The following is a 25,033-nucleotide window of genomic DNA, read 5'->3' as shown; positions in this document are numbered from 1 at the left end:
AAAGGTGACAGAAAAGTAACAAATCCAAGTTACTGTTAAGATCTACTGCCTCGAGCACAGATTTCAGAGTTTTATTAAAATATTCCACTAACCCATTTACCTGAGGGTAGTACACTGAATTTCTTAACTCTTACTTTCAAATAGTGGTAAAGCTGGTAGATTACCCTGGACATAAATGGGAGCATGTGCAGGTTTCTTTGGATATCTCCACCCAGGACAGTAACATTAGCTTTTGAGCTCCTGACTTAGCATTAATGTTTCACAGGGATACTACTACAGGAAATTTAGTGGTACAGTCAGTAATGACTAAAAGGTATTGCTAACCATTACTAAATTTTACCAGTGAGCTTAACCTTCTCCCACGACACCCAGTCTTCTAGTTCTAACCCTCCCACCCCCGTTTTTTTTCTATAAATTGCCTTGCCTGTATCAGAGCAAATAAAAGGCCTGAGTGAATGCAACAACTTACTTATTGGTACTCCTTAACAAAGCTCATCTATACTAGAGTTGAAAAACTGGATTGGGTTTGTCTAACAGTTCTTCAGGCCATGAACCCATACTGGCGTTTTCATGGAGATTATTGCACTCCGGGATAATAGTCTTCCCCTCAGGAGTCTTTCCACGATTTTCTCTGCTTTTGGTGTTCAGTTAATATTCTAGTTCTTTACACATTTCTTGCCCCTCCTTCCAGTTCATGGGCATTTTGTACCAACCAGTGAAGTGTTCAATATCTCCATCAAAGGATCAGCCAGCCCACTGGACTCCTGGGTACTCATGAACGAACCCAACTGGTTTCTGTGCTTTATCTTACACAATGGCAGACACTTTCTCATTCTCCTCCATCTATCCTGGTGTATGTCCACTGCTGTCCCAACTTCACCCTACCTCTTTCCCCGCATGCCATCTTATTTTAATTTTACTTATTTTTTGGCAGTCCATGGAATCTGTCCAATGGCTCATTCATTCTTACCATGAGTGGGGGCCCGGGCATCGCTCAACAGGTTTAGTGCCCATCAGTCCATTTCTTTTCCACTGGAAGAACCTTATCAACTCATTTGGTCCACTTGTACAGAAGGTGGACTAGTCTGCTGATTTTGTGAACTTTCCTAACCCCCAACTCCACAGCAGGCACTGTAAATAATACTACTCAGAAGTAGGCAAGCAATGCTATCACACATAATGCCTTTCTAGAGAAGCAGCACACTGCCAGTGCAGTTTGGTCCTGTTAGGATCCTTCTGAGAGTGATAACCCACCCTTGTGTGGCCAATGCAGTGAGCCAAATCACTCTCCATACCAACAAATATTGGTGAGACAGTACTGGCTGGTCACCATCATCTGCCGCGCCTGGTCCCTCCAAGTGCCATGCTGCTAGCTGAAAATCTGTGATGACTGTAAATAAGAATATGTAGATAGGCATCTCTGATGTCTAAATTAGTAGGATAAGTCTTGGAAAATAGAAGAGGAAAAAGTCTGCAAGGCAAGCATTTGGAATTTTACTACTACTGAGACTTCAGCTTTTAAAGTTCTAAAATTAGTCTCCCGATGTTTTTTTTCTAGGTACCAGAAAAATTTGGGAATAGATAACTTTCCCTTGAATGGAAGATGGAACAGGGTCTATTACTCCTCAAGACAGATTTAAATTTAGAGGAACAAATGAATTTACATTCTTTGGGGGTAGAAATACCCCTGACTGAAAACGAGGGGATACCCACTGTAGTCTGTATCCAAGATGAATTATCTTCAGAACTGAAACATCTGTAGTTCGGTTTCGAGAGACATATACACATAGCCGGTTTTAGGCACCAGCGAACCCTCATGGTCGCTGGGGCCCCTCCCCCCTGGGGGCCCCCAACCACAGCAAGTTATCTTATCCTGATATTTTGTTACATCTGTAAAACCAACAAAAGCTAGTGCAGCAGTCTTGCATACTTAATAAACTATGAGGGTAATATCTCTTATTTATATCTCCCTTAAAATTCAAAGATATTTCTGGTTGTAGTAACAGTGTTTTGTCAAGTAACAGGCATCAGAATGCCATTAAATATTTTACTACTGACATAGTGCTCCTGGCTTAGTTAAACCCTGCTTTTGGACATTTTCTCCACTAAAACTAATTACATAGCCAGCTTTAGTCCCTGCAAAACCATGGCTGCAGGGGGCCCCTTAATCATCTTTGTCTGTGTGGGGACCCCACAAAGCTGCTGCTGATTGGGGAAAATGAGGAATGAAAAAATTATTAATTTCCTAATTATGTACTTTAACATGAACGGGCTGTGATATGACCCTGTTAGGATGAAGCTGATAATGAACATGAACAATATAAGCACTAGAGGGATCAGCCCAGAGTGACTTACCTCAGTGCAAACTTTGGATTTTAAGAAGAGCTGATGCTTCCGATCATCAGGGATAGTTTCTCTTTCAGGTAGTTTTATAACTAATACCAGAACACCAGATTCTATAACTCAATTTCTTTGCTTAAGAATTCAGTACAATCCCAAAAATAATAGAATAAATGCTCAGAATCATAAATATGTTTAAATATTTCTCTAAGTCACTTAAAAAGTTACTAGAATAACATATTTTGCATCATCTATTTTTGGACAATAAGTATAAAACTCAGATGTCTGGATTAATTGACTGTTTGTAATCCTGAATGATTTACCAGCAAATCAGACTTTTTACGAAGGATAAAGCAAAAGTATGAACAAAATCAGGGAAGGTCTGTGAAAGTAGGGACAGTGACAAGTATGCATTACTCCTCAATGGGATAAATCTTACTGCTTCTGCTGTTTGACGGCTGCTAAACAGCAGTGACTAATCTGGTGTGGCAGTACCAATGTTGCACAAGGCATTGCTGTTTGCTGAAATTAAGTACATAACTAGTACTGCTGTGGCTTATGCATGCATGTGTGTGTGTGTGTGTGTGTGTGTGTGTGTGTGTGTGTGTGTAAAAAAAACATCAATGATTTTTATCTGTGCATGCACCCAATAATGCCAGGACACAGACGTTATTCTTCTGTGTATCAGTAAAAAATGTACCTAACAAGTAATTATATTTCGAAAGTAAGACAGAACATATATCACAGAATATTCAGACACTTAGATATTCTTGGAGTCTGGTTGCACCCACTCACCAGACTGTCTAAATGGATAATGGGGACTCCCTTTATCATCCTTGACTCTGTGGGGGCCCCCACCAAAGCTGTTGCTTGTTGGAGAAAAATGTGTCAATTTTCTGAATACGCTGTTTAACCTGAATGGTGCTGAGATATGACCCTTTTAGGATAGAGCTAATAATAGCCTCTGTTTACAACCACACCCATTCTAAAACCAGCCCTGCTCAAATGCGTGTGTGTACATAAAGCTGCTACAGGTTATGCGGGGCTAGAGATTGTGTGGATATTACATCTTTAATTTTCATCACAGTCAAACCTTAGAGGTATGCACATGAAGTCATTATAGCTTGTGTTTGAGCTGAGGGCAGTGTTTCTCACAGACCTCAGAGGTGTACAAAGAAGGTTACTATAGCTTGTGTAAGAGAGGTGTACTGTCTAGGAGCAACAAATTTGAATATTACTGAAATCATTCTCACAATCACATACTAGGCACATATACATGTGGCTACCTTTGATGGCTGGGATGAAGAACATGCTATGTATATGTATATCATCAGTCACTTGAAATATATGACAAGGCAATTTAAAGCTCTGCTTTCATCCCAGTCTAACACCAGAGGGATGCATAGGCAGTGACTTGTCTTTTTTAGAGGGTTAGGGAGGTAGGCAGTATTTCCAGATAACACTTAAATATTCTCACAACTACTGGCTTGTTAGTTTACTGTAAGCTACAATTTTGTCAGCTTTGAAAAATAAGCCTTGGGCATAAATTATGCCTTGAAAGAAAAAAATAAGACAGAAATTCTTTTTTTCTTCATAATTTTTATTTAGGCAACCATTGAAGTAAAATGTTGAGAAAATGCACTAAAATGCATCCCGGACCATCTGTAAACCCGTGGCTTCTTGGGCCCTGACTTGAGTTATTTCCTAAATGGTTATTACTGGGCTGTCTTGTTCAGGAAAGGTGTGTTGAAGGATGCAAGGAAAACTAAAGCTGAACCACAACAGTGCATTTCTTTCCTTAATCATAATTTCTGTTCAATCTATTATTGGATGAAAAGGTTGTGTAAAATGCACTTCAGAGCATATAGAAAGTTATGGCTTCTTGAAAAAGCTTAGAGTAAGGCAAAATGTGAGATAAGGAAGAAAAAGTTAACGTGGATGGTATGGGGAGCCCAAAAAGAGAAGGACTCAGAGGAGAGGACTGGAGGGTGTGTGTGTGTGTGGGGGGGGGGGGGTGTTGAAATGTAGGTCCAGTCATCATTTCACTTTAAGTCCAGACCTGTACATAGACTTGTTGCAATGTATCACTGTTGCAACTAAGTGTCAGTAACTCTAACTGCCCCTTTGTTAGACAGCTCAACATAGTGATAGTGTGATACATAGGCCTGTTGTAATGTAAAAGCTTGTAGCTGCAGGTCTGTCTGTGGATAATGCTCCTAAAAGTTTGCAGCATGAAATAAAAGGTTGCTTAGGATGGATGGCATTGTTAGGATGATGCTTATACTGGAAGTGCCTAAGGGGCCCCCAACTTGACATTTGCTGGGGGCCCCCAAAATGCTAACACCGGCCCTGCATATACAGCAGGAAAGTCTGCCTGCAATTTGAGAAGGAAGGTTGGGGTAGGGAGTGGAGTAAGACCCAAAGACAGCCATGCATTTTATTTCTGAAAGAAGGATTCTTGAGATTCTCCCTTCTTTTTTTGAGTTCCCCTTCAATTTTTTTTCTTAAATTACTACTTTAAAGAGTTTTGATAAAAGGGCTTAAAAGGATTACAAAAGAAAGGCCGAAGATTAGATGGGCAATTCCTTTGGCACTTGGTGATAAAAAAGCACTGTGCCACCCCTTGCATCAATTTTCCACTTTCTTCAAGTACCTCGGCCAAAGAAATTACCAAAAATTAGGTATTTGTCAAGAGGAGCATTTAGAATCTGAGACTTCACATCCTCAAGGACGTTTTGCAGTCTGATCCAAGCATTACTGTTCATAACTGTGGCCACAGTGAATTTGAAACAACTATGTCTCTGCAGTTGAATTTAACTCCTAGCAGCCTGAACTCATACCAAAGACCTATTAAGCTTTATTTGTTTCTTTTAGCATTTGCTGAACCATTTTTTTCACGTTGTTCTATATACAAAATGTCCACGTAGTAACCCTTGATATATTTTATAACTCAAACGAATGCCACAAAACACAAAATAAAACAAACTTGCTCAAAGGAGCATACAGACATAAAACAAAAAAGAAAAAAGTGTCAAAACACTGAGTAATCCACAAGTTGGTAGGAAGGAGAACAGAAGAACAGTTTATTCACAGATGAAGCGCTTTCACCCTACGTCCATAGGGCATCATCAGAGTGAATTAACACAAAAAACATCTACATTTATACAACTCTAAAATACAACACACCCACTACTAATTTTAAAATGCTGTGCCAATTAACTCTTAAAGAAATATAGTTAAAACAATCAAACACAATAAATGTACTATAATATTAAATAACTGGATAACTAAACAAAAATATATATATAACCATGCACAAATAAATATAAAAATGCATAAATATGTGCAAATGCTGCTATAAATAAATATGTTAGGTTAATATATAATGTATAAAAATCTTGACTAACAGAAGTGTACCAAGGAAACATATGTATTTTAAAAACCTGCATATATGACATTACAAAAAAAGGGGGGAAAAGTGTTTATATAAAACAGACATTATTTCTAGTGGTCACCTTTAACCTGTAATGCTTTTAACTTCAATACAGAACTTAGTGATATATTATCATTAATATCTGGAGATATAGTGGCGTTTGTCCTCAATTAAGTTTGGCACCTCTAGGAAAAAGTCACTTTAGGGGCCAATCCTAACATTTTTAATGTCAGGACTTAAAACCTGATTGGCCCCTAAAGTGACTTTCTAGAGGTGCCAACCTTAAGAATCTATTTAAAAAGACATGTAATAAGAAAAGGATGGTATCCAAGATGTCTAAGTGTAACATGTGCAAGGCATGTAAGTTTAACAACACAGGTCCATATGTCATGGTAGAGGGAAACCAACTTTCAATACCTAGTCCAGGCAATTGTAATACTGGGATGGTGGTCTATATAGCTACATGTTTGACCTGTTCAGCGTTCTATGTGGGTAAAAACCACTAGAAAATTGAAAGAATATTAGAGCATGTAAGGGACATTAAAAAATAATAAGAAAGAAAGTGCAGTTTACAATCATTCAGTGAAATGTGAGGGTTTCAATAAATTCTTGTTTTTTTTGACAGAATTGTTGACCATTTTAGAGAGGGTGATGTTAACCTATACCTAGAGAATTTGGAGTTGGAATGGCAATTGAGGACAAACGCCACTATATCTCCAGGTATTAATGATAATATACCACTAAGTTCAGTATTGAAGTTAAGAGCATTACAGGTTTAAAGTGACCACTAGAAATAATGTTTCTTTTATATAAACACCCCCCCCCTTTTTTTTTTGTAATGTTATATATGCAGGTTTTTAAAATACATCTGTGTTTCTTTGGTACACTTCCATTAGCCAAGATTTTTATACATTATATATTAACCTAACTTATTTATTTATAGCAGCATTTGCACATATTTATGCATTTTTACATTTTTTTGTGCATGGTTATATATATTTCTATTTAGTTATCCAGTTATTTAATATTATAGTACATTCATTAATGTGTTTGATTGTTTTTAACTATATTTCTTTAAGTGTTAATTGGCACAGCATTTTAAAATTAGTAGTGGGCGTGGTATATTTTAGAATTGTATAAATGTAGATGTTTTTGGGTTAATTCACTCTGATGATGCCCTATGGACATAGGGTGAAAGCACTTAGTCTGTTAAACGGTTCTTTTGTTCTCCTTCCTACCCAAGCTTGTGGATTATTCAGCGTTTTGACACTTTTTTCTTTTATATTTTATAACTACAGTTTCTCAGATGAATACATTTTTGCGCATACATCACTAACCATTTGGAGATTATCAAGTGTACAATTACACAGACCAAAAACGGTTATAGATTGAGTTATGTGAACTGTAAATTGCAAACTACACATGACTCTGCATGTTAATGTGCAAGTAGCTGAAATGCATCACAACAAATTTTTCAAGTCACAATATGAAGTCCTAGATCAGTGTTCAAAGAATTTACAGGTTAGTGTGCAAAATTAAACCCATAATGTATCATTTCTATCTCTGCAGGTTAATAATCACAATGAAAAAATCATACCTGCTCCAGGGAGAAGCCCTCTTGTGGTCTCAATCAGGCCCATCTTTGCTGAGTTTGCTAAATTTTAATGGAAAAAGTAACAAGAGCTGAAGGACATACAACATTAAAAAGTGCACATAATTACAAACATAGTACAAGAAAATGCAACACAAAAAAAGTAACTGTCAAATTAATAGAGAAGTTTCAGAAGATGACTAGTTTGAGCATCAGAAAAGAAAATGTTTGCATGCACTGCTATGGTGAGATCTGTGGAGGGGGCATCTGCAGTATACTGCAATCAGGCTAAAAACTTTTATGAAACTACAGAAAGAGTGACAACAGTTAAAGGAATTTCCTAGAATGTTGCACCATGCACAATACAAATCAAGCCTTCCTGGAATGGTTCAGGAAGATTTAGAGGATACTAGCAAGAATGTGGTGTACGAGTAAATGTGAATTTCTGTAGTACTGATAAGAGGGTTTGGAAGAATAGTGCAGGTCGGTTACACAAGGCTAAATGATGGAATTCTAGCACAGTGGTGTCCGATTCAGAGAATTAAATGCAGGTTTTTAAAACAGTGAATACTTCTGAAACTAGATTAATGCGAGACCACATCTGCTGGACTTCAAGAGGACCCTATGCAATAGCAAGAGGTGGAATTTCCTCTTCTGGGGGCCTTCTTTCTCTCTACAAAATATTGTTTGTTCTAGTTTCCATGTTCAGCAGTTTGCAAGCTCCACACCAGCAAATGCTATGATATTACACACAACAGATCTAGCAAGACATGAATTAACTGAACACATCAATAATACAAAAATAATATTACAAACTTTCCAGGCTTACTGGGCATCCATCCACAAGGAAGGTAGTAAGCTCCAAGAAAACAGAACAGCATTAAGTCCTCACTGAAGATGATACATTGGTATGGTGAGTACTCAAATGTTTTACTGCTTACTCTGAGGATCTCTCTGGAGTAGATGATGGTAGGGAAGAATCCCAAGCAGTAGTAAAATACCTCACAGTGGGTCAGGGACTAGACTGTCTAAAAAAAGCAAGGGGGTCAGAAGGCCATGTCCTGAAACACTGACGTATTAGACACAGACTCCTGGAATCACAACCCAGGCAGCAATGGTAGCATAAATGCTTCCAACACACTTTCTTGAACATGCCCTGGTTAAACTTACATCCTCGATAGATTAGCCTTTGTCACAATGGCCAAAGAATGATCAACCATACAATGACAAAAACGCAATGCAGTTAGCTGATGCCATTTGAATATGTGGGGTACTCAAAGGCACGTCTGACAACTATGATCACTGAAGTGTTGACAGGTGTGTGTGTATATTATATACAGATACATATAATATATGTATATTACACATACACAGACATACATGCATGGTAAGACAGCAATACCTAGAGGATACTCTTTACACAGAGGCCCAGTGATCTTGAAGATACTCATGGTGAGTAATCAGTCTGTAGTTTACTTTGAAGATTCCTCTGGAGCAAATAATTGGCAGGGAATAACCCTAAGCAGCACTGGAGTACAGGTAGTAAGGGTGAGAGGGGTGTAGGGGCACATTCCCTTATGTGACGCATACACTGACGCTTCAATCCCTGGAAGAATGCTTTAAAACAAGATTACAGACAGTTATGGTGTTCAGTGTTTTCAGAGATGACTGGACATTTGAGTTTGCAGTTTTAGATCTCAAACTTCTTTCATGGAACAGCAATTAGTGATCCATCCTAATAGGGTTTGATCAGCTAAAACCAAGGACTACTTACTCTGAGCAAATAAAGCAAAAAGTACAGTTTTGTACCTACCATAAATGTAGATGTTCGAGGATCCACATTGCTGCAGTCATAACCTGTGGGTAGTCCGCTGTCCTCGGTCGGCCCGAATACCAAAGTGTTAGGCTATCGTCGGTCATGGTCGCTCAGATCTGACGTCAGTACGCAGTAGTACTAAAGCGCATGACCGACGCCATATCCTCAGTCTTTCTTGCCCCAGATGTCAGAAGGCCTAAAAAGGAAAGGCCATAGCCAAAAATAGAGAAAATAACAATTATCCCAAAAGAAACCCAGTAATCCCAAACAATAGAGGTGAAGGAGGGAGGGAAAATTGGACTGCAGCAATGTGGATTCCTCGAACATCTACATTTATGGTAGGTACAAAACTGTACTATGTTCTTCGTCTCACATTGCTGCAGTCATAACCTGTGGGTAGAATCCCAAAGCAAAGGTAAAGGGAGGCTGGCAAAACTAAAAAGCATTAGGAGCTGCTAACATGCCCTGTAATACTGCAGTGGCAAACCCAGCCCTAGGCTTGGAATAAAGAGGGAGATGGTAATGTTTAGTAAAAGTGTGCACTGAACTCCAAGTAGCTGCCTCCAAAATATCCTTAGTAGCTACCCCCCTTAAAAAGGCAGTAGATGTGGCAGTAGCCCTAGTGGAGTGAGGTCTGATCCCAGCCGGAACAGCCTTCCCATGATGAGAATAACAAAAAGCAATACAATGGCCAATCCACTTAGAAATAGTTTGCTTTGAAACAGCTTTCCCTTGTGAACCCAAAGCAAAAGAAATAAATAACTGTTGAGTCTGCCTGAACTCTTTAGTTCTACTCAAATAATAGCGTAACTGCCTGTGAATATCCAAAGAATGCAAGACTTTTTCCCCTTTATTTTGGGGATCAGCATAAAAAGTAGGCAAATAAATAGACTGGTTTAAGGCCACATTAGAAATAACTTTAGGCATAAAAGTAGGGTTAGTACGCAAGGACACCCTATCCTTATGGAATATCAGGAAGGGTTCAACTGCCATGAGAGCCTGTAATTCAGATACCCTCCTAGCAGACGTAATGGCCAACAAAAAAGCAGTCTTCCAAGACAAAAACTTCAACTGAGATGTAGCTGCAGGTTCAAAAGGAGGTAAAGTAAGCTTTTCCAACACAAAATTGAGATCCCAGGAAGGAGTAGGAGCTCTACGTGGGGGTCTTATGTTCTTTGCCCCTCTAAGAAATTGCTTAAACAAAGGGTGAGAAAATAATGGAGGGTCACAATCATAGTGAGCAGAAATGGCTGCAGCATGAACTTTCACGGAGGAGAAAGACAAACCCTTGTCTAATAATTCAGTAAGGTACTGCAGAGCAAAACTCAAATTAGGCACTGAAACATCAAAATTCTTTGCTGTGCTCCAAAGAAAAAATCTCCTCCATTTATCAGCATAAACCTTTCTAGTACTAGGTCGCCTGGCTTCCAAAATGACATTCAAAACTTGAGGAAGCTGCGACCCCCCCAGGACCTAAAACAGAATATGCCAGGCTGTCAGATGCAGGGACTGTACCCTGACATTGAGAAAATGATTGCTTGCCTGAGACAAAAGGTGTGGAGTTGGTGGCAAAGGCCAAGGAGGCTCCCGTACTAAACTCCTCAGCAGAGGATACCAGTGCTGACGTGGCCAATCTGGTGCTATTAGAATCATGCAAGGCTTGTCCTGTCTGACTTTCAAGAGTACCCTGGGAAGGAGAGGCAGAGGAGGGAAAGCATAGACGTGAAGGTTGTTCCAACTGAAAGATAGAGCATCCACTTTCCAAGCTTTTGGGTGAAACATTTTTGTGCAAAACTTTGGCAGTTGGAAATTTAGTGGAGAAGCGAACAGATCTATGTCTGGAGTTCCCCAAGCCACTGTCAACTGTTGGAATACCTGAGGATCCAATTTCCACTCGTGGGGATCCACAATTTGTCTGCTCAAAACATCTGCTAAGGAGTTCTGTGCTCCTGGCAGAAACCGTGCTTGAAGAGTGATGTGCAAACTCAGAGCAGTCTCCCATAAAATCATAGCTTGTCTGCAAAGAGGGTACGAATGGGTTCCCCCCTGCTTGTTGATGTACCACATGACTGTTGTGTTGTCTGTTTGAATCAACACCTGTCCCGGTAGAAGTAGATCCTTGAAGGCCATCAGGGCAAATTGGACTGCTAACATCTCCTTCATGTTGATATGCAAATGCTGTAGTCTGGGAGGCCATGTGTCTTGAATCCATTTCCCATTGAAGTGTGCTCCCCAAGCCAAGTCTGAGGCATCCGTCGTTAGGATCTGACTCGCCTCTGGTCGGGTCACAGAGAGTCCCTTGTTTAGGTGACATTCCTGAGCCCACCACAAGAATTCCTTCTGGATGCAGGGTATTATCCGAATGACAGTGTGCAAATCGTGGCAGTGTTGAGTCCATACACTTTTGAGATACCATTGTAGCTTCCTCATATGCAGTTTGGCATTGGGAAGTACCAGAATGCAAGATGCCATGAAACCAAAGGCTTGAAGGACTGTCCTTGCAGTCAGCCTGGACATTAGGGATAATTGCTGGAAGTATAGGTGAAGATGTCTTTGTTTGTCCGGGGTCAAAAAGGCCATCTGAGAGGCTGTATTCAGTCTCACACCCAGAAAGCACATGTCCTGAGAGGGTACTAGACTGGACTTTGTTTCGTTCACACAATACCCTAGGCACCTTAAAACTGCCATTACATACTGTAGATGCTGAAGTAACTTGACTTTGTCTTGAGCAAGAATCAGGCAATCGTCCAGATAAGGATAAATTTGAATTCCTCTTAGTCTTAAGAAGGCTATCACAGGAGCCAGGACCTTTGTGAACACCCTGGGCGCAGTAGATAAGCCAAAGGGCAATGCAGAGAAATGATAATGAAAAGTACCAGCCCGAAAACGCAGGAATCTCCTGCAGCTGGGCCTGATAGGAATGTGAAGATAAGCCTCTTTGAGATCCAGAGTTACCATCCAATGATCTTTGCCTAGCAGAGGCAGAAGTTGCTGTAAGGTTAACATCTTGAACTTTGGAATGTCTAAGTATGTATTGAGAATGGACAAATCCAGAATAGGCCTCCAAGTGTTTCCTTTCTTTGGCACAAGGAATAGGCGAGAATAAAATCCTAGGCCTACTTTTGACGGAGGTACCACCCGGATAGCCCCCATTTGTAAAAGTAAAGAAATCTGTTTGTGAGCCTCCAGCCTTTGCTGAGGAGGTACATCTGGCATGCCTTTGAAAGGAGGCAAGGTGTGAAAATAAAACTTGTAGCCTTGATTTATAATGCCCAACACCCATCTGTCCTGAGTGACCAAAAGCCAATTTTGTTTGAAAAGAGCCAACTTTCCTCCTAGAGGAGCTGCCAGACCGGAAGAATCTGGCAGCTGGAGATACAGGTCATTGGGTCTGTTTACGAAAAGGCTGACCCCTGCCTTCACCAGAAGATTGCGCAGGAGAACTCCAAGTCCTAGGTCTGAAAGAACCCTGAGCATGAGCTCTGCCCCTACCACGTCTAGACCTGCCCTTGGACTGAAAATCGGAAGAAGGGTAAGACCATCCTTTTGCAGGCCAATTTCTGCTAAACTTAGGGGGCTACACCTGTAAAAATTCCTTAACTGTCTGCATGGACTTAGCTTTGTCTTCCATTTTTTTCAATACTGACTCCACAGGAGAGCCAAAAAGAACTTCAGATTGAAGAGGAGCATCCAAAATTCGAGCTTTAACATGCTCTGACAAATTTTGATCCTTAAGCCAGGCATGCCTACGAATAACAGAACCAGTGGCAGCCACCCTGGAAGAGGCCTGAAGAGCATCAAAACCACACTGCAAGGAATGCTTACCAACCTGATCAGAGGCATGAACTAAGTCCTGCAATTCCTTACACTCTATACCCTCAGCTAAAGCATCTACCTTAGATTTCAACTGACTTAACAGAAAGTTCTGATACTTCAGCATATGAAACTGGCAATTTAAAGCCCTCATATCTAGCGTGGAGGAGGTATACACTTTTTTACCCCACCTATCCAAAGCCCTAGAATCTTTATCCAGAGGTACTGGGTTCTTAACTACAGAAGCCCTGACACCCTTAGGTCCCTGACTAATAGTTTCCGGGTCAGCCCTAGGACTCTTATACAAATATTTATGAGCCTCTGGGACTCTGTAATACCTGTCTGGCTTGACAGGGGCAGGGGGTAAAGAATCAGGATTAAGAGAAGCTTCAGAAAAAACATCCTGAACAACATCTAAAACAGGGGGAATAGCCAAAGGCCTATGTTGTGGCAAAAACAAAAATTCCCTAAGCCTCTTACGAGAATCTGAAAAATCCTGACCTTCCCACTTAAAATGCTCCCTCATGGAGTGCAGGGTTTCAGAGAAGGAAAAATCCTCTGGAGGAGAAGCAGAAGGACAAGAATCCTCTGCATCCGAATCAGAAAAAGGTGTAAAATCCTGAATGTCCTCAGCTGAAGACTCAGAGTAATCTGAGGAATGCTCCAAACCCTCCACATCCGTCTCCACCTTAGGCCTCTTGTCTGGAGGGGGCATAGAACCCCTGATTAAAGTAATCAAATCCTCTGCCATTTTCAGCATATGTTTTTTAGGAACCGAGCCCGAAGAACTAGGGCTAATGCCTGTGCCAGAAAGACCAGGTCTAGCTTTAGTAGGGCCTTTAGAGACAGAAGTAGAAGGCCTAACAACCTTTTGAAATGAAGGAACTACAGAAACTTGAGAAGCCCCCTCGGCCTGACCTAACTCCTGAGGGGCCAATTCCTGTAAAATTAAAGGTTCCCCCTGAGATTCAGCTGAAACCTCGGCTGGATCCACAGATTCAACCGTAGTCTCCATAGAACCGGCGTCCGCAACAGACAACTCATCCTGCTTAGACTTTAACGATTTATCTTTTCGCTTCTTTGCGGTAGCGGGCGTCGGAGGATCCGACGGCATGTTGTAGTTACACCGCTTACCGAAAACAAGCCTAGCACAATCTAACCTGCGTTTAATGGTGCGCTTATTAAATCTAGCGCAAAAGCGGCACCCGACTACGTCGTGCTCAGGCCCCAAGCAAGGAATACAGAGAGAGTGGTAGTCCCTATGAGGTATCTGTTTCCCACAAGAAATACAATTATTAACCTTTTCTGACATCCGGTATTAACTGAGGCAAGAAAAGACAAAAAATATTCCCCAACGGGGTACTTAGCCCAACTAGGTCTTCGGTCTGAAACTCGAAATACGAAAATTTCAGGACGCCGAACGGCACTTGCAAATGCTGCTTCTGCTTCGGACCATGCGGCAAGAAAGACTGAGGATATGGCGTCGGTCATGCGCTTTGGTACTACTGCGTACTGACGTCAGATCTGAGCGACCATGACCGATGCTAGCCTAACACTTTGGTATTCGGGCCGACCGAGGACAGCGGACTACCCACAGGTTATGACTGCAGCAATGTGAGATGAAGAACATCAAGGTGGTCCATCTTCCTCAAATTATGCACCTTCTCAAGTAAAAAACCAAAGGTGAGGAGGTTTCCTTCTCTCTCTCGTATTTTGCTCCAGGAAGAAAACAGTCATTCAAATGTGTTCCTTTAAGAATAGCTTAACTTTTGAAACATTTTCATGAGGAAATGTGGGCTAGTCCTAAGGGACACATCCCTTGTGGGGGGGGCAGGGTTCCCTAGAATAAGGATATGAATATGTTCAAAGATACTGTGGCCAGAAGTAATGGCCACCAATAACTTTTTAAGAAACAAAACTCTAGCTCTATTGAACAAACTGGTTTCAAAAGACAAGACCAGTCATTCATGAAATTCAAGGCCCAAGGATTAGAAAGGTCATTCAAGTGACAATGAAATTAAAGACTCCCTCCCCCTTACCACTGAGTCATGAGTTCTCAGCATCTGACAGGAGCACCCTTCTACTGGGTGTAGCAGTGACTCCGTTATGACCTGACCCAACTGGATACATGTCCATTTTCAGTGGAGGCCCGGGGAGAAAAGCTCCAAGGTCATGGTTAGTTTAACAAATACAATGATGATGTTACGCAAGTTAATACTAGTTAATACAAATACAATGATAAACCTATAACAAGTGAATACAATTAAATACACTGATGCTTAAAGACCAAATAAGAGAAGCAAGAATTATATAAATGATTTAACGAGGTACAGATTTGAACAGCCAGACAAGCAGGGCTAAATAGAGCGTTCTTTGGTTTTTGGGTTAGGTGGAGGCTGAGAGAAGCCTAGGTACCAGAATTTGACTTAGAATTTCCAGCCATTTATAACTTCTACAATTCTGTTTTTTTTAAATATAGGGCGGACCATTTAGAATAATTAGCTAAATTAGGTTATCCTGTGCAAGCATGACTAATGTAATGGGATAATGGAACTGATCAGCACTATATTCCTGCTTCTGAGTTTGACCACATAGTGGCACATGACATGTTTAGGCACATCACAAATTGCTGTGCTCTACTAGTACCACCAATGATCAAAAGGGTTAGTATGCACAGACATCTCTGAGGAAGCTGATCCAGGCTTGGGGGAATGCAGTATATCATGGGACAGGTTCACAAGTACTGCTTTTTAATCACAAGAGAAAGCAGACAAAGAAAGGAGACGCAAGGAATAATAGTGTATAGGAGAAACAGGAAGCCCCAGTCAGGTATGAATTGTCACACTCTTTGCCATACAATGCCAGAATCTCAAACAGTTTAGAATTCTAGACCAAGGCTAGGCTATCCCAACCTCCAATTTCAGACTTCATGCTGTACATTAGCTTCTTGTACACTATTCAACATATGCCACTAACTCACTGAAATAAAATCTCTCTACCAACATACGTCACTCATCTATATCCCAGCCAAGCAAAAGTATTGCATCTTATGACCACGGTAATTGCCCAAAGTTAAATAGCTTGAGAGATATTATCCAAAAAGCATGACAAACGGTAAATATAAAATTATTTCCCCACAAATTTTTAACACCACTACTCTGTAATGTGAGCCACTTTCAATCATGTGGCAATCTGTCCCCAATTATGAACCACTGGGATTACTCCAATCCATAGTTCAGCTCTAAAAGACTGCCATTTCCATCAACTGCCCTTAGTCACCGTGTGTACATTGCTGAAGGTGAGCCAATGAAGCAATCAGACCAAATTCTATTTTACTTATTTTTTTTAATTGTATAATCCCTTCCTAGTCCCTTACCATCCCATTCACTCCTCCATTCTGGTCAAGAGACAGGCACTCACTGGCTGCTCTCCAACCCTCCCAATCTAGCTCTTCTAACCTCCCAAGCTGCTAATCAAAAACAGGTAATCTGATCCATAGTTTTATAGCTCTATGCTACAAAGCTAAATCAAAATTTTATTTAGCTTTCTTCAAAAGGCCATCAAATGGTTCTCCTTTATAATATGAATCCCAAAGCTTAAGCCACATCTTGCCCATAACCTAATTTCTGGAATTTCCTACACTCTGTTTGCAAAACTGAGGCACATGAGGATTCCACAGTTCCAACTCTTACCTGCTCAAAGGTGACTTCCTTAGCAGGGTAGCACCCCTTCAAGTAACCATGCTTTTAATCATGGGATGCCTTCTCCATGGACACCATTCTTGAATCTACATCTAAGCCACTAGTTTTTCTTTTCAATACTATATCATTTATTTCACCAACAGGGTGAAGTAACACAATTCTCATCTCTCTCCCATGAAACCTGATGTTATTGAGACACACAAAGGGAAAATATGTAGTCTGAGTGACAACAAAGTGTAAACCCACATTGGGGATTTGGAGTTCCCCACTATGTTTGCCTCTATGTAGTAACTGACCCTAGGCCTGCTCAAGGTCCAACAGTGCCATCTACCCCATTTGAAGGAAATGCCAGCATTGTCACCAAAAATTACATTTAAGAATTGCATCATTTTTACTAGGGAAATCTGTAGAAGTAGTCTGCCACCTGTTCTACAAATTAAGATTGTGCTGCTCAAAGCATAGCCCTTATACTTTTACAAATTTCCTACTTGTTCACTCCACAGGCTGTGCAGGCTACCACCCAACTGCTCTGTTCTGTTCCACCAGACTGTCACTAAAAATGTGACGTCCAGTTAATATCCCACTGGACTGCCACCAAATAATGTGACGACTTCCACGTAAAACCTAGGTTAGTAATAAAGGAGTCTCAATCCCCACTACTGACTCCAGTGTCGAAACGTCACAGGAAATATTAGAGCACACAAGAGTAAAATTCCACAATTTCCTTTAAGAGCACAACAGGAACATGGTCTATTTTCGTGGGACTGGACTATATATCTCTGTCCACCCCAAATATATTCCCTTAAGATACATTTCAGAACAAGGTGTTCCATTTTAAGACCTCTGACTCACTCACACTAAATAAATTTAAATCTCACACACTAATACTTTTTGGAAGTCTGACACAGACTTCCAGCTGTGTCCCCTCCCCAATACAAATGATAAATGCTGCCACCAGAGTTGGACAGGTCTACACTCTCTTCAAAGGGTGATCAATTACTAAAAAATGAAATATCAAAATAAATGATAGCTATGACCAAAAGCAGCCAGGCTTTTGAGGTGACCTGGGGAGTATCAAACAGGTATAAACACACACTAATCTCTAAAAATACACTGATTGTCCAGCCACAATGTAAAGTAATAAAAAACATTTAATAAGTAAAATGTTTACAAGAATGTAAATCAATAACTTTCAATAAACACCATAACTCAATCACCAGAAATATAAAATTAAATTGTAGGACGGAAGTCCATCACTTAAGAAGAACTCTATCTACATAACTAAACTTTCCTAATCTAACTAGATAATACTGTCCCTGATTCAATCTAAAACAAAACAGCAGGGAAAGGCAGGCTTACAGTTTTTTTGGCAAGTCCTTTTTGGGTTAACTGCACAGCACTGCAACTGACTGCAACTCTTAACTAACTGCCAGTCTTATCTGTTCTTTAACTAACTTCAGCAGTCTCTCATACTCCAGGATAACTGTGTCTACTTTCTTATTTTAAAAATAACAGTCAGCTGTTTGAAAAAGTTTGTTTTCCTGTCAGTCTTCTGTTCAAATAATCACCTAGCAACCAGGAACATTCTTATGACTTCACCTACTGAACAGCTGATTCTTCGCACAGTTTGTACTTTAGAATCTCCTTCTCAAATATGCACGAATAGAAATGTATTAAAACACCGAGATTCTTTCAACATTCTGTGCAAGCATGGAAATACTCAACATTTTAAAAACGTCTTTACATTTTCACAATTAGATATGCTGACATACAAGTTAATCTAAGAATATACAGTGTATATAAAAAGTGTACACACCCCTGTTAAAATGCCAGGTTTTTGTGATATAAAAAATGAGACCACAACAAATCATTTCAAAGCTTTTCCCACCTTTAATGTAACCTATAACCTGTACAATTCAATTGAAAATCAAACATCTGTTAGGGGGAAAAATATACAAAATAAAAAACGTACAATAAGCTGGTTGCTTAAGAGTGCACACCCTTAAACTAATACTTTTTTGAACCACCTTTTGATTTAATTACAACACTCAGTCTTCTTGGGTGGGAGTTATCAGCATGGCACATGTTGACTTGGCAATATTTGCCCACTCTTCATTGCAAAAGTGCTCCAAATCTGTCAGATTGCAAAGGCATCTCTTGTGCACAGCCCTCTTCGGGTCACCCCACGAATTTTCTATTGGATTTGGGTTCAAAGGTTCATACTAGGCTATCTGCCCTGGGGCAATTATAAGCCTAGCCCGATTCTGTATGGCTTACTCTACCCCTTGATTTGAGTATACTGTGCCCTTTTTAAGGTTTAGTTTACTGTGCCTCTGTCTAATAGTGACACAGGAGTAATCCCTGGGACAAACCTACGATCCCCCATTCACCTATCGAGATTCTTCTTGAAGAGATTCAGTGAGGTGCTCTGCCTCACATGAACTGGAATTCGATTCCAGAGCGAAGGGAGCCTCTGGGTTATGAACCTGTCCCTCCAGCAAGTTCTATTTATTTCTGTGCTGAGGTTCAAGTCCCTCGAGCGTGTGGCTCTAAGGGATTTAGATTTACTGAGGTGGAGCATGTCCATTAATTCTGGATTTGACATAGCTTTGTATGTCAGGCATAGATCGCCTCGAAGTAGGCGGTATGCAACTGAGTAGAGCTGGAGTTTTTTTTAACCGAGCAGCATATGGCATCTGTTTGAGACCCTTGATCCTCTTGGTGAGATACTTTTGGGGTCTTTCTAATTGCTGCAGGTGTCGGGTAAGGTACATCCCAAAATGGGCCTGATGAGGGATGAATAAGGGAGCACGATTAACTCTCTTGATCTACATGTGAAACTCTTCGTGATGAGGTGGGCTATGTAGAAGGTCTTTCTAACCACTTTGGCAATGTGGTTTTCAAAGGAGAGCTTGCTATCAATTTGGGTCCCCAGGTCCCTAATAACTTTCTCTGTATTTAATGGGTTTCCACCTATGTGGTAATTTGTGGGCACATTGTTTTTACCAAAGGGTATGACTATACATTTTTTGGCATTTAGCTTTAAACCATGGTGCTGGCACCAGTTATCTGTCTCTGCGAGACCTTTTTGAAGGATGTTTGTCTCAGCTGGAGAGTCGATTATGGCGCCCAGTTTGCAGTCGTCTGCGAACTTGGTGAGCCATAGTCCTCCCACGTTTGCCTGTACCTCAGAAAAGTATATACCGAACAAGAGTGGTCCCAGGACAGAACCCTGTGGGATGCCACTTGTGACCGGAGTCTGACATGGCTCCAGCAACTCTCACTCTGTGGGTTCTTGTCTTTGAGCCAGTTTGTGACCCATCTTGTGACATAGGGTTTATATTTAAGCTGGATAGCTTATCTATGATGCCCGAGTGGAGTATTGTGTCAAATGCCTTTGCAAGGTCCAGATAGGCTGTGTGGACTACCTTCCCTTCATCTATGGCTTTGGTGACTGTTTCGAAGAAGTCAACCAGGTTCAAAAGGCAGGATCTGCCCTTGACAAAGCCGAACTGGGTTGGATCTAGTGTCTGTAGGTCCCCAATGTTTTTGTTTATGAGCTCCATGATGATCCTCTCCATAGCCTTGCAGACTAAGCTAGTCAGGCTTATGGGGCGATAGTTTCCAGGGTCCATAGAGGCTCCACCTTTGTGGAGTGGGACCACTGTTGCTGTACACTATTCTGTAGGCACATATCCTGTAGTGAGGCTGAGATTGTATAGCTGTTTTATTTGAGGGATTAGTTCCTCTTGGAGTTCATGTAGGACGCAATCTGGGACGCCATCTGGTCCCATGGAAGCAGTGTTTTTTGCTTTGGAGTGTGCAGCCTTCACCTGAGCATCAGAGATGTTTGGAAGGCAGCCCTCTGCCGGGATAGATACTTGCTCTTTTGGGGGGGAGGGGGTGGAGAAGTTTGCACTGAACATGTCTGCCAGGATATTGGCGATGTCTGTGGGTTCAGTGTATTTTTTGTCATTTAGAATCAACTCAGAACAAGTCTGGGAGCTGCATCCCAGGTTCCTAACATAACTGAAAAAAGCCTTATGATCGTCTTTGGTGTCCTGTGCAATTTCTCTATCGAAGCTGGCCTTGGAGGATTTTATGAGGGATCGTAATTTTTTGCTAGTACTGATCAGAGATGCCTTCCCTATTAGGGATTTTGCTCTATCATGTAGTAGCTTCCTCCTTCTGTTGTACAGTTTATTTATGGCAGGGGTCCACCAGACTGGACGCCTGCCTTTGGATGATTGGGTCTTGGTTTTGTTTGGGATAGCATGATCCATGCATTCCTGGAGATGTCCATAGAATGCATTTATATAGGATTCTGCAGTTTGGGCCACAGTTTCCACTGGCCCTGGGGCCTTGAAGGATTCCACTTCGGTTTTGAGAAGTGAGAAGTTCGCTTTTCAGAAGTTTTTCACTGTGGTTTTCTGGGCTGGGGGTGGGGTCGAGATGTGGACATCCAGTGAAATTAATTTATGGTCTGATCTTACCAATGAGGGATATACTTCTGGTGTGGAGCATAGAGTCCCCATGTTGGTATGATCAGGTCTAGTATGTTGTCCCCTCCTGTGGGAGTGGTGACTAGTTGTTCCATAGCATTTGAGTTTATAATTTCCAGGAACCTTTGGGCTAAGGTGCTGGGGCTTGAGTAGTGCTCCCAGTCAATGTTTGGGTAGTTGAAGTCACCCAATATAATGGTGTTCGGAGAGATCTTCATGTTCTTCAATGTTTTCAGGAAAGCCGAGTGGGATTCCTGATTTTGAGAGGGTGGTCTGTAGGATGCTATAAACTGAAAAGCAGTCTTGCCCACTGTTCGTTGAACATGGATGGTCTCCGATACTTCGTGCACTGCCACTAACCTGGAGGTGTGGATATCCTAGATAAATATGGAAACTCCCCCTCCTTTTGTGGTTCGGTCTGGGTTTTGGGGCCGAAAAGCATGATATGAGGTATAGCCTGGTAGTGCTGGGATGATATGAGGTATAGCCTGGTCGTGCTGGGGTGCTCTCTGGAGCCTTGAACCAGGTTTCTGTCACTGCACAGATATCGATGTTCTCCATACTGAGGAGAGCTTCGAGTGCGTGCATCTTGAGGTTAAGACTTCTGGCGTTAAGCAGCATTACCCTTAGTTTCTTGTTCCTTGTGCTGTATATGGGGGTGGGTTTGACTTTTGAGCCTTGCCTAAAAAAGGCACTATGGGGATGGCAAGAGCCTTTGCCAATATCCGAAAGCCCAGTGGTGACAGGTGCAAGCTGTCCCTATTGAAGCAACGTGGCTTGTCGAGCATGTCATCCCAGGCTGACAGACACTGGATCCCCTTTGAATGACACCAAAATTTTAGCCAATTGTTAAAATCGATCATTTTGTCTTTGTACTGTGGCATCATTCTAGGTGAGGGTAAGATGCTGCTCAAGGATAGGGTCATACCAGCCTGGGCTACATGATCAGAGAGCTCCTCTATGTCTCTTTTTCATGTAGTCCAGGGAGGTACGTCTCAGGTCATTCACACCAGCATGTACAATGACGGAGTCATATTTGTATTTGCTTTGGAGTGACCTGAGTGCTTGCATTATGTGGCGGATTCTAGCACCTGACAGGCAACTCACCGTGACCTTCTCTTTATTCAGCCTGGTGAGCGGGACGTCAGTGTGTCTGACAATAGAGTCACCTATTACAAGAGTATCAGGTGTGTTTATTCAGCCTTAAGGGCTGTGGCTGCTTGGCACACTGACTTTGTGGGCTGTGTGTTGTGCATATTTTGTTTTGAGGTAGCGTTTGCTTGGATGTCTGCTTTGGAGGTCTCTGTTGCTTAAGTAGATTTTTATTTAGAGCCTCCGAGTATGTTTTTGTGTATTTATGTGTTTGGTTCGCTGATGTGGTGGGACTATGTGATACTGGAATTGTGTTGTGTGAGGTTACCTTCTCCTCCTGACTGTTTACACCAGTTTTGAGATGAGAGAGCTCAGCCTCCAGTTTGACTAAATAGTTGCATCTCTCACATATATTTGAACCTGTTTGGAGGAGGAGAGGGTTGTCCGTGTACATGAGACAGTTGTAACATTGCCTCAAAATTCCCAGATTCACCAGCTGGACTGGAGAGGAAACCACTGACTGACCTTTAGACATGCTAGAGTAATATAGGGAAACTGAATTTAAGACGGACCAATAGAGGACAGGGTAATCGTAGAGAGTATAAGAGTAAGTAGTTCTTACGGTTTAATAGTGCTAACTTGTAGGATTACTTAATTGGACCAGTGAAGGGCCTTAGAATGAGAATATGGTGTTTAAATTGAGAGATAGAGCAGTTCTAAGGGAAAAAGTGAAGAGCAGACTCTGTGGAGCCAGGAATAGCTTAAACGCAATTAGGCGGCGCTGCCCGCTGTTGCGCTATGCACAAAAACGCGCAAAAGAGGGTTTTGAGAGGAAGATGAAGGACTTTGGAACTGACCCAAAATGACCAATAAAACTATAGTTTCAAGTCAGTAACCACTCCCACAGGGGCAGGCAGGCTGCTCAATGGTTTTCACTGCCACTGATCAACAGAGAGACTTCCCATTAGCCCAAGCAAAAAATGGCCTCCAAGAAACTTACAAACAGTTCAAGAACAGCAAGCCTGTAACTGATATTTTTTAAATCTCAGAAAAGTGGGAAAAAAGCAAGATTTTTTTTGTTTTTTTTTTCAGAGATAGCAGAGGTTCACAAGTATCAACAAGTTATAACAGTGCAGTAAATGACCCCACACAACAGTGCTAGGCCAAAGACAGATAAAATGCAAGTTTTGAGAAAAAAACGATTTTAAAAATAAGTGCAAACAGGAAATTCAGTAAACAGCTCTAGGTTGTGCTCTAAATACAGTTACTAATGCAGAAAGTCTGGACTCCAGCTGGGCCATTCCAAACCTTTAATTTTCTTCTTGCAAAGCCATTCTTTTGTTTATTTGGATGTATGCTTGGGTCACTGTCATGCTGAAAGGTGAAATCCCTCTATCTTCAGCTTTCTAGTGGACGCCTGAAGATTTTGGACCAAAAGTGACTGGTATTTGAAAATGTTCATAATTCCTTCCACCTTGACTAAAGCCCCAGTTCCAGCTGAAGAAATGCAACCCCAAAGCTTGATACTGCCACCACCATGCTTCACCCATGGGGATGGTGTCCTTTTGGTATTGCGAAGTGTTACTTTTGAGCCAAACATACCTTTTGTAATTGTGGCCAAAAAGATCAACCTTGGTCTCATCAGACCTTAACACAGTCTCCCCAAAAGCTCGTGGGATAATGTACTGTTTTGCAAATTTTAGCTGGGCCTGGCTGCTTTTCTGTGTAAGAAAAGGCTTCCGTCTTGCAACCCTACCGCACAGTCCAGACATATGGAGAATACGGGAAGTTGTCACATTAGTACACAACCAGTACTTACCAGAAATTCCTGCAGCTCCTTCAGTGTTGCTGTAGGCCTCTTGGCAGACTGCCTGACCAGTTTTTGACTTGTCTTTTCATCAATTTTGGAGGGACCTCCAGTTTTTTGCAACGTCACTGTTGCCCCATTTTTCTCCACTTTATGACTGTCTTCACTGTGTTCCATGGTATATCCAATGCTGTGGAAATTTTTTTTTACCCTTCTGACTGAGTCCCTTTGATGCTTTGTAAGCTCTCTGCGAACCATGTCTTTTGTTGTAGCAGGCAACTGAGTAAATGTTAGGAAAATCCTACTAGGACAGTTGAACTTTATTTGGGGTTAATCAGAGTCTCTAACTGATGGCAGGTGTGTACCCAAGAAGTCTGAATGCTATAATTAAAATAAAACGTGCTTCAACAAATATTAGTTTAAGTGTGCATACTTATGCAACCAGCATATTGTACTTTTTTATTTTTTATATTTTTTCCCCTAACAGATTTGTTTTTTAACTCAATTGTACAAGTTATAGGTCACATTAAAGGTGGGAAAAGTTTTGAAATGATTTACTGTGGTCTCATTTTTGTATATCACAAAAAAAAACTGATGTTTTAACAGGGGTATGTACACCTTTTATATCCACTGTAAACATCTCCTGCCACACATGCTAAAACAGACAGCGTTTTCATTTTCTTCGCAGCCTGCACTACCACCCAACGGTCCAGTCAGGTGGTAGCCTGCACTACCACCCAATGGTCCAGTCAGGTGGTAACCTGCACTACCACCCAACGGTCCAGTCGGGTGGTAGCCTGCACTAGAACAGAGCAGAACAGTTGGGTGGTAGCCTGCACTAGAACAGAGCAGAACAGTCGGGTGGTAGCCTGCACTAGAACAGAGCAGAACAGTCGGGTGGTAGCCTGCACTAGAACAGAGCAGAACAGTCGGGTGGT

General features: G+C 41.4%; 1 protein-coding gene across 1 annotated transcript in view; it reads right to left on the bottom strand.

The window, feature by feature from the left end:
- The window catches only part of ECHDC2 (enoyl-CoA hydratase domain containing 2), a gene marked incomplete in the record, with an annotated part of 851,050 nt that overhangs the window by 319,688 nt on the left and 506,329 nt on the right, over positions 1 to 25,033 (bottom strand). The window contains 1 exon segment of the mRNA XM_044085957.1: positions 7,371 to 7,427. Within this exon segment, the coding sequence (XP_043941892.1) occupies positions 7,371 to 7,427 (57 nt within the window).

This window comes from Protopterus annectens, chromosome 10.part0 (assembly GCF_019279795.1).
Source record: "Protopterus annectens isolate FY-2018-M chromosome 10.part0, PAN1.0, whole genome shotgun sequence".
Lineage (NCBI taxonomy): Eukaryota > Metazoa > Chordata > Ceratodontiformes > Protopteridae > Protopterus > Protopterus annectens.
The sequence above is the reverse complement of the archived record's forward strand: the minus strand, read 5'-3'. Positions and strand labels throughout refer to the sequence as shown.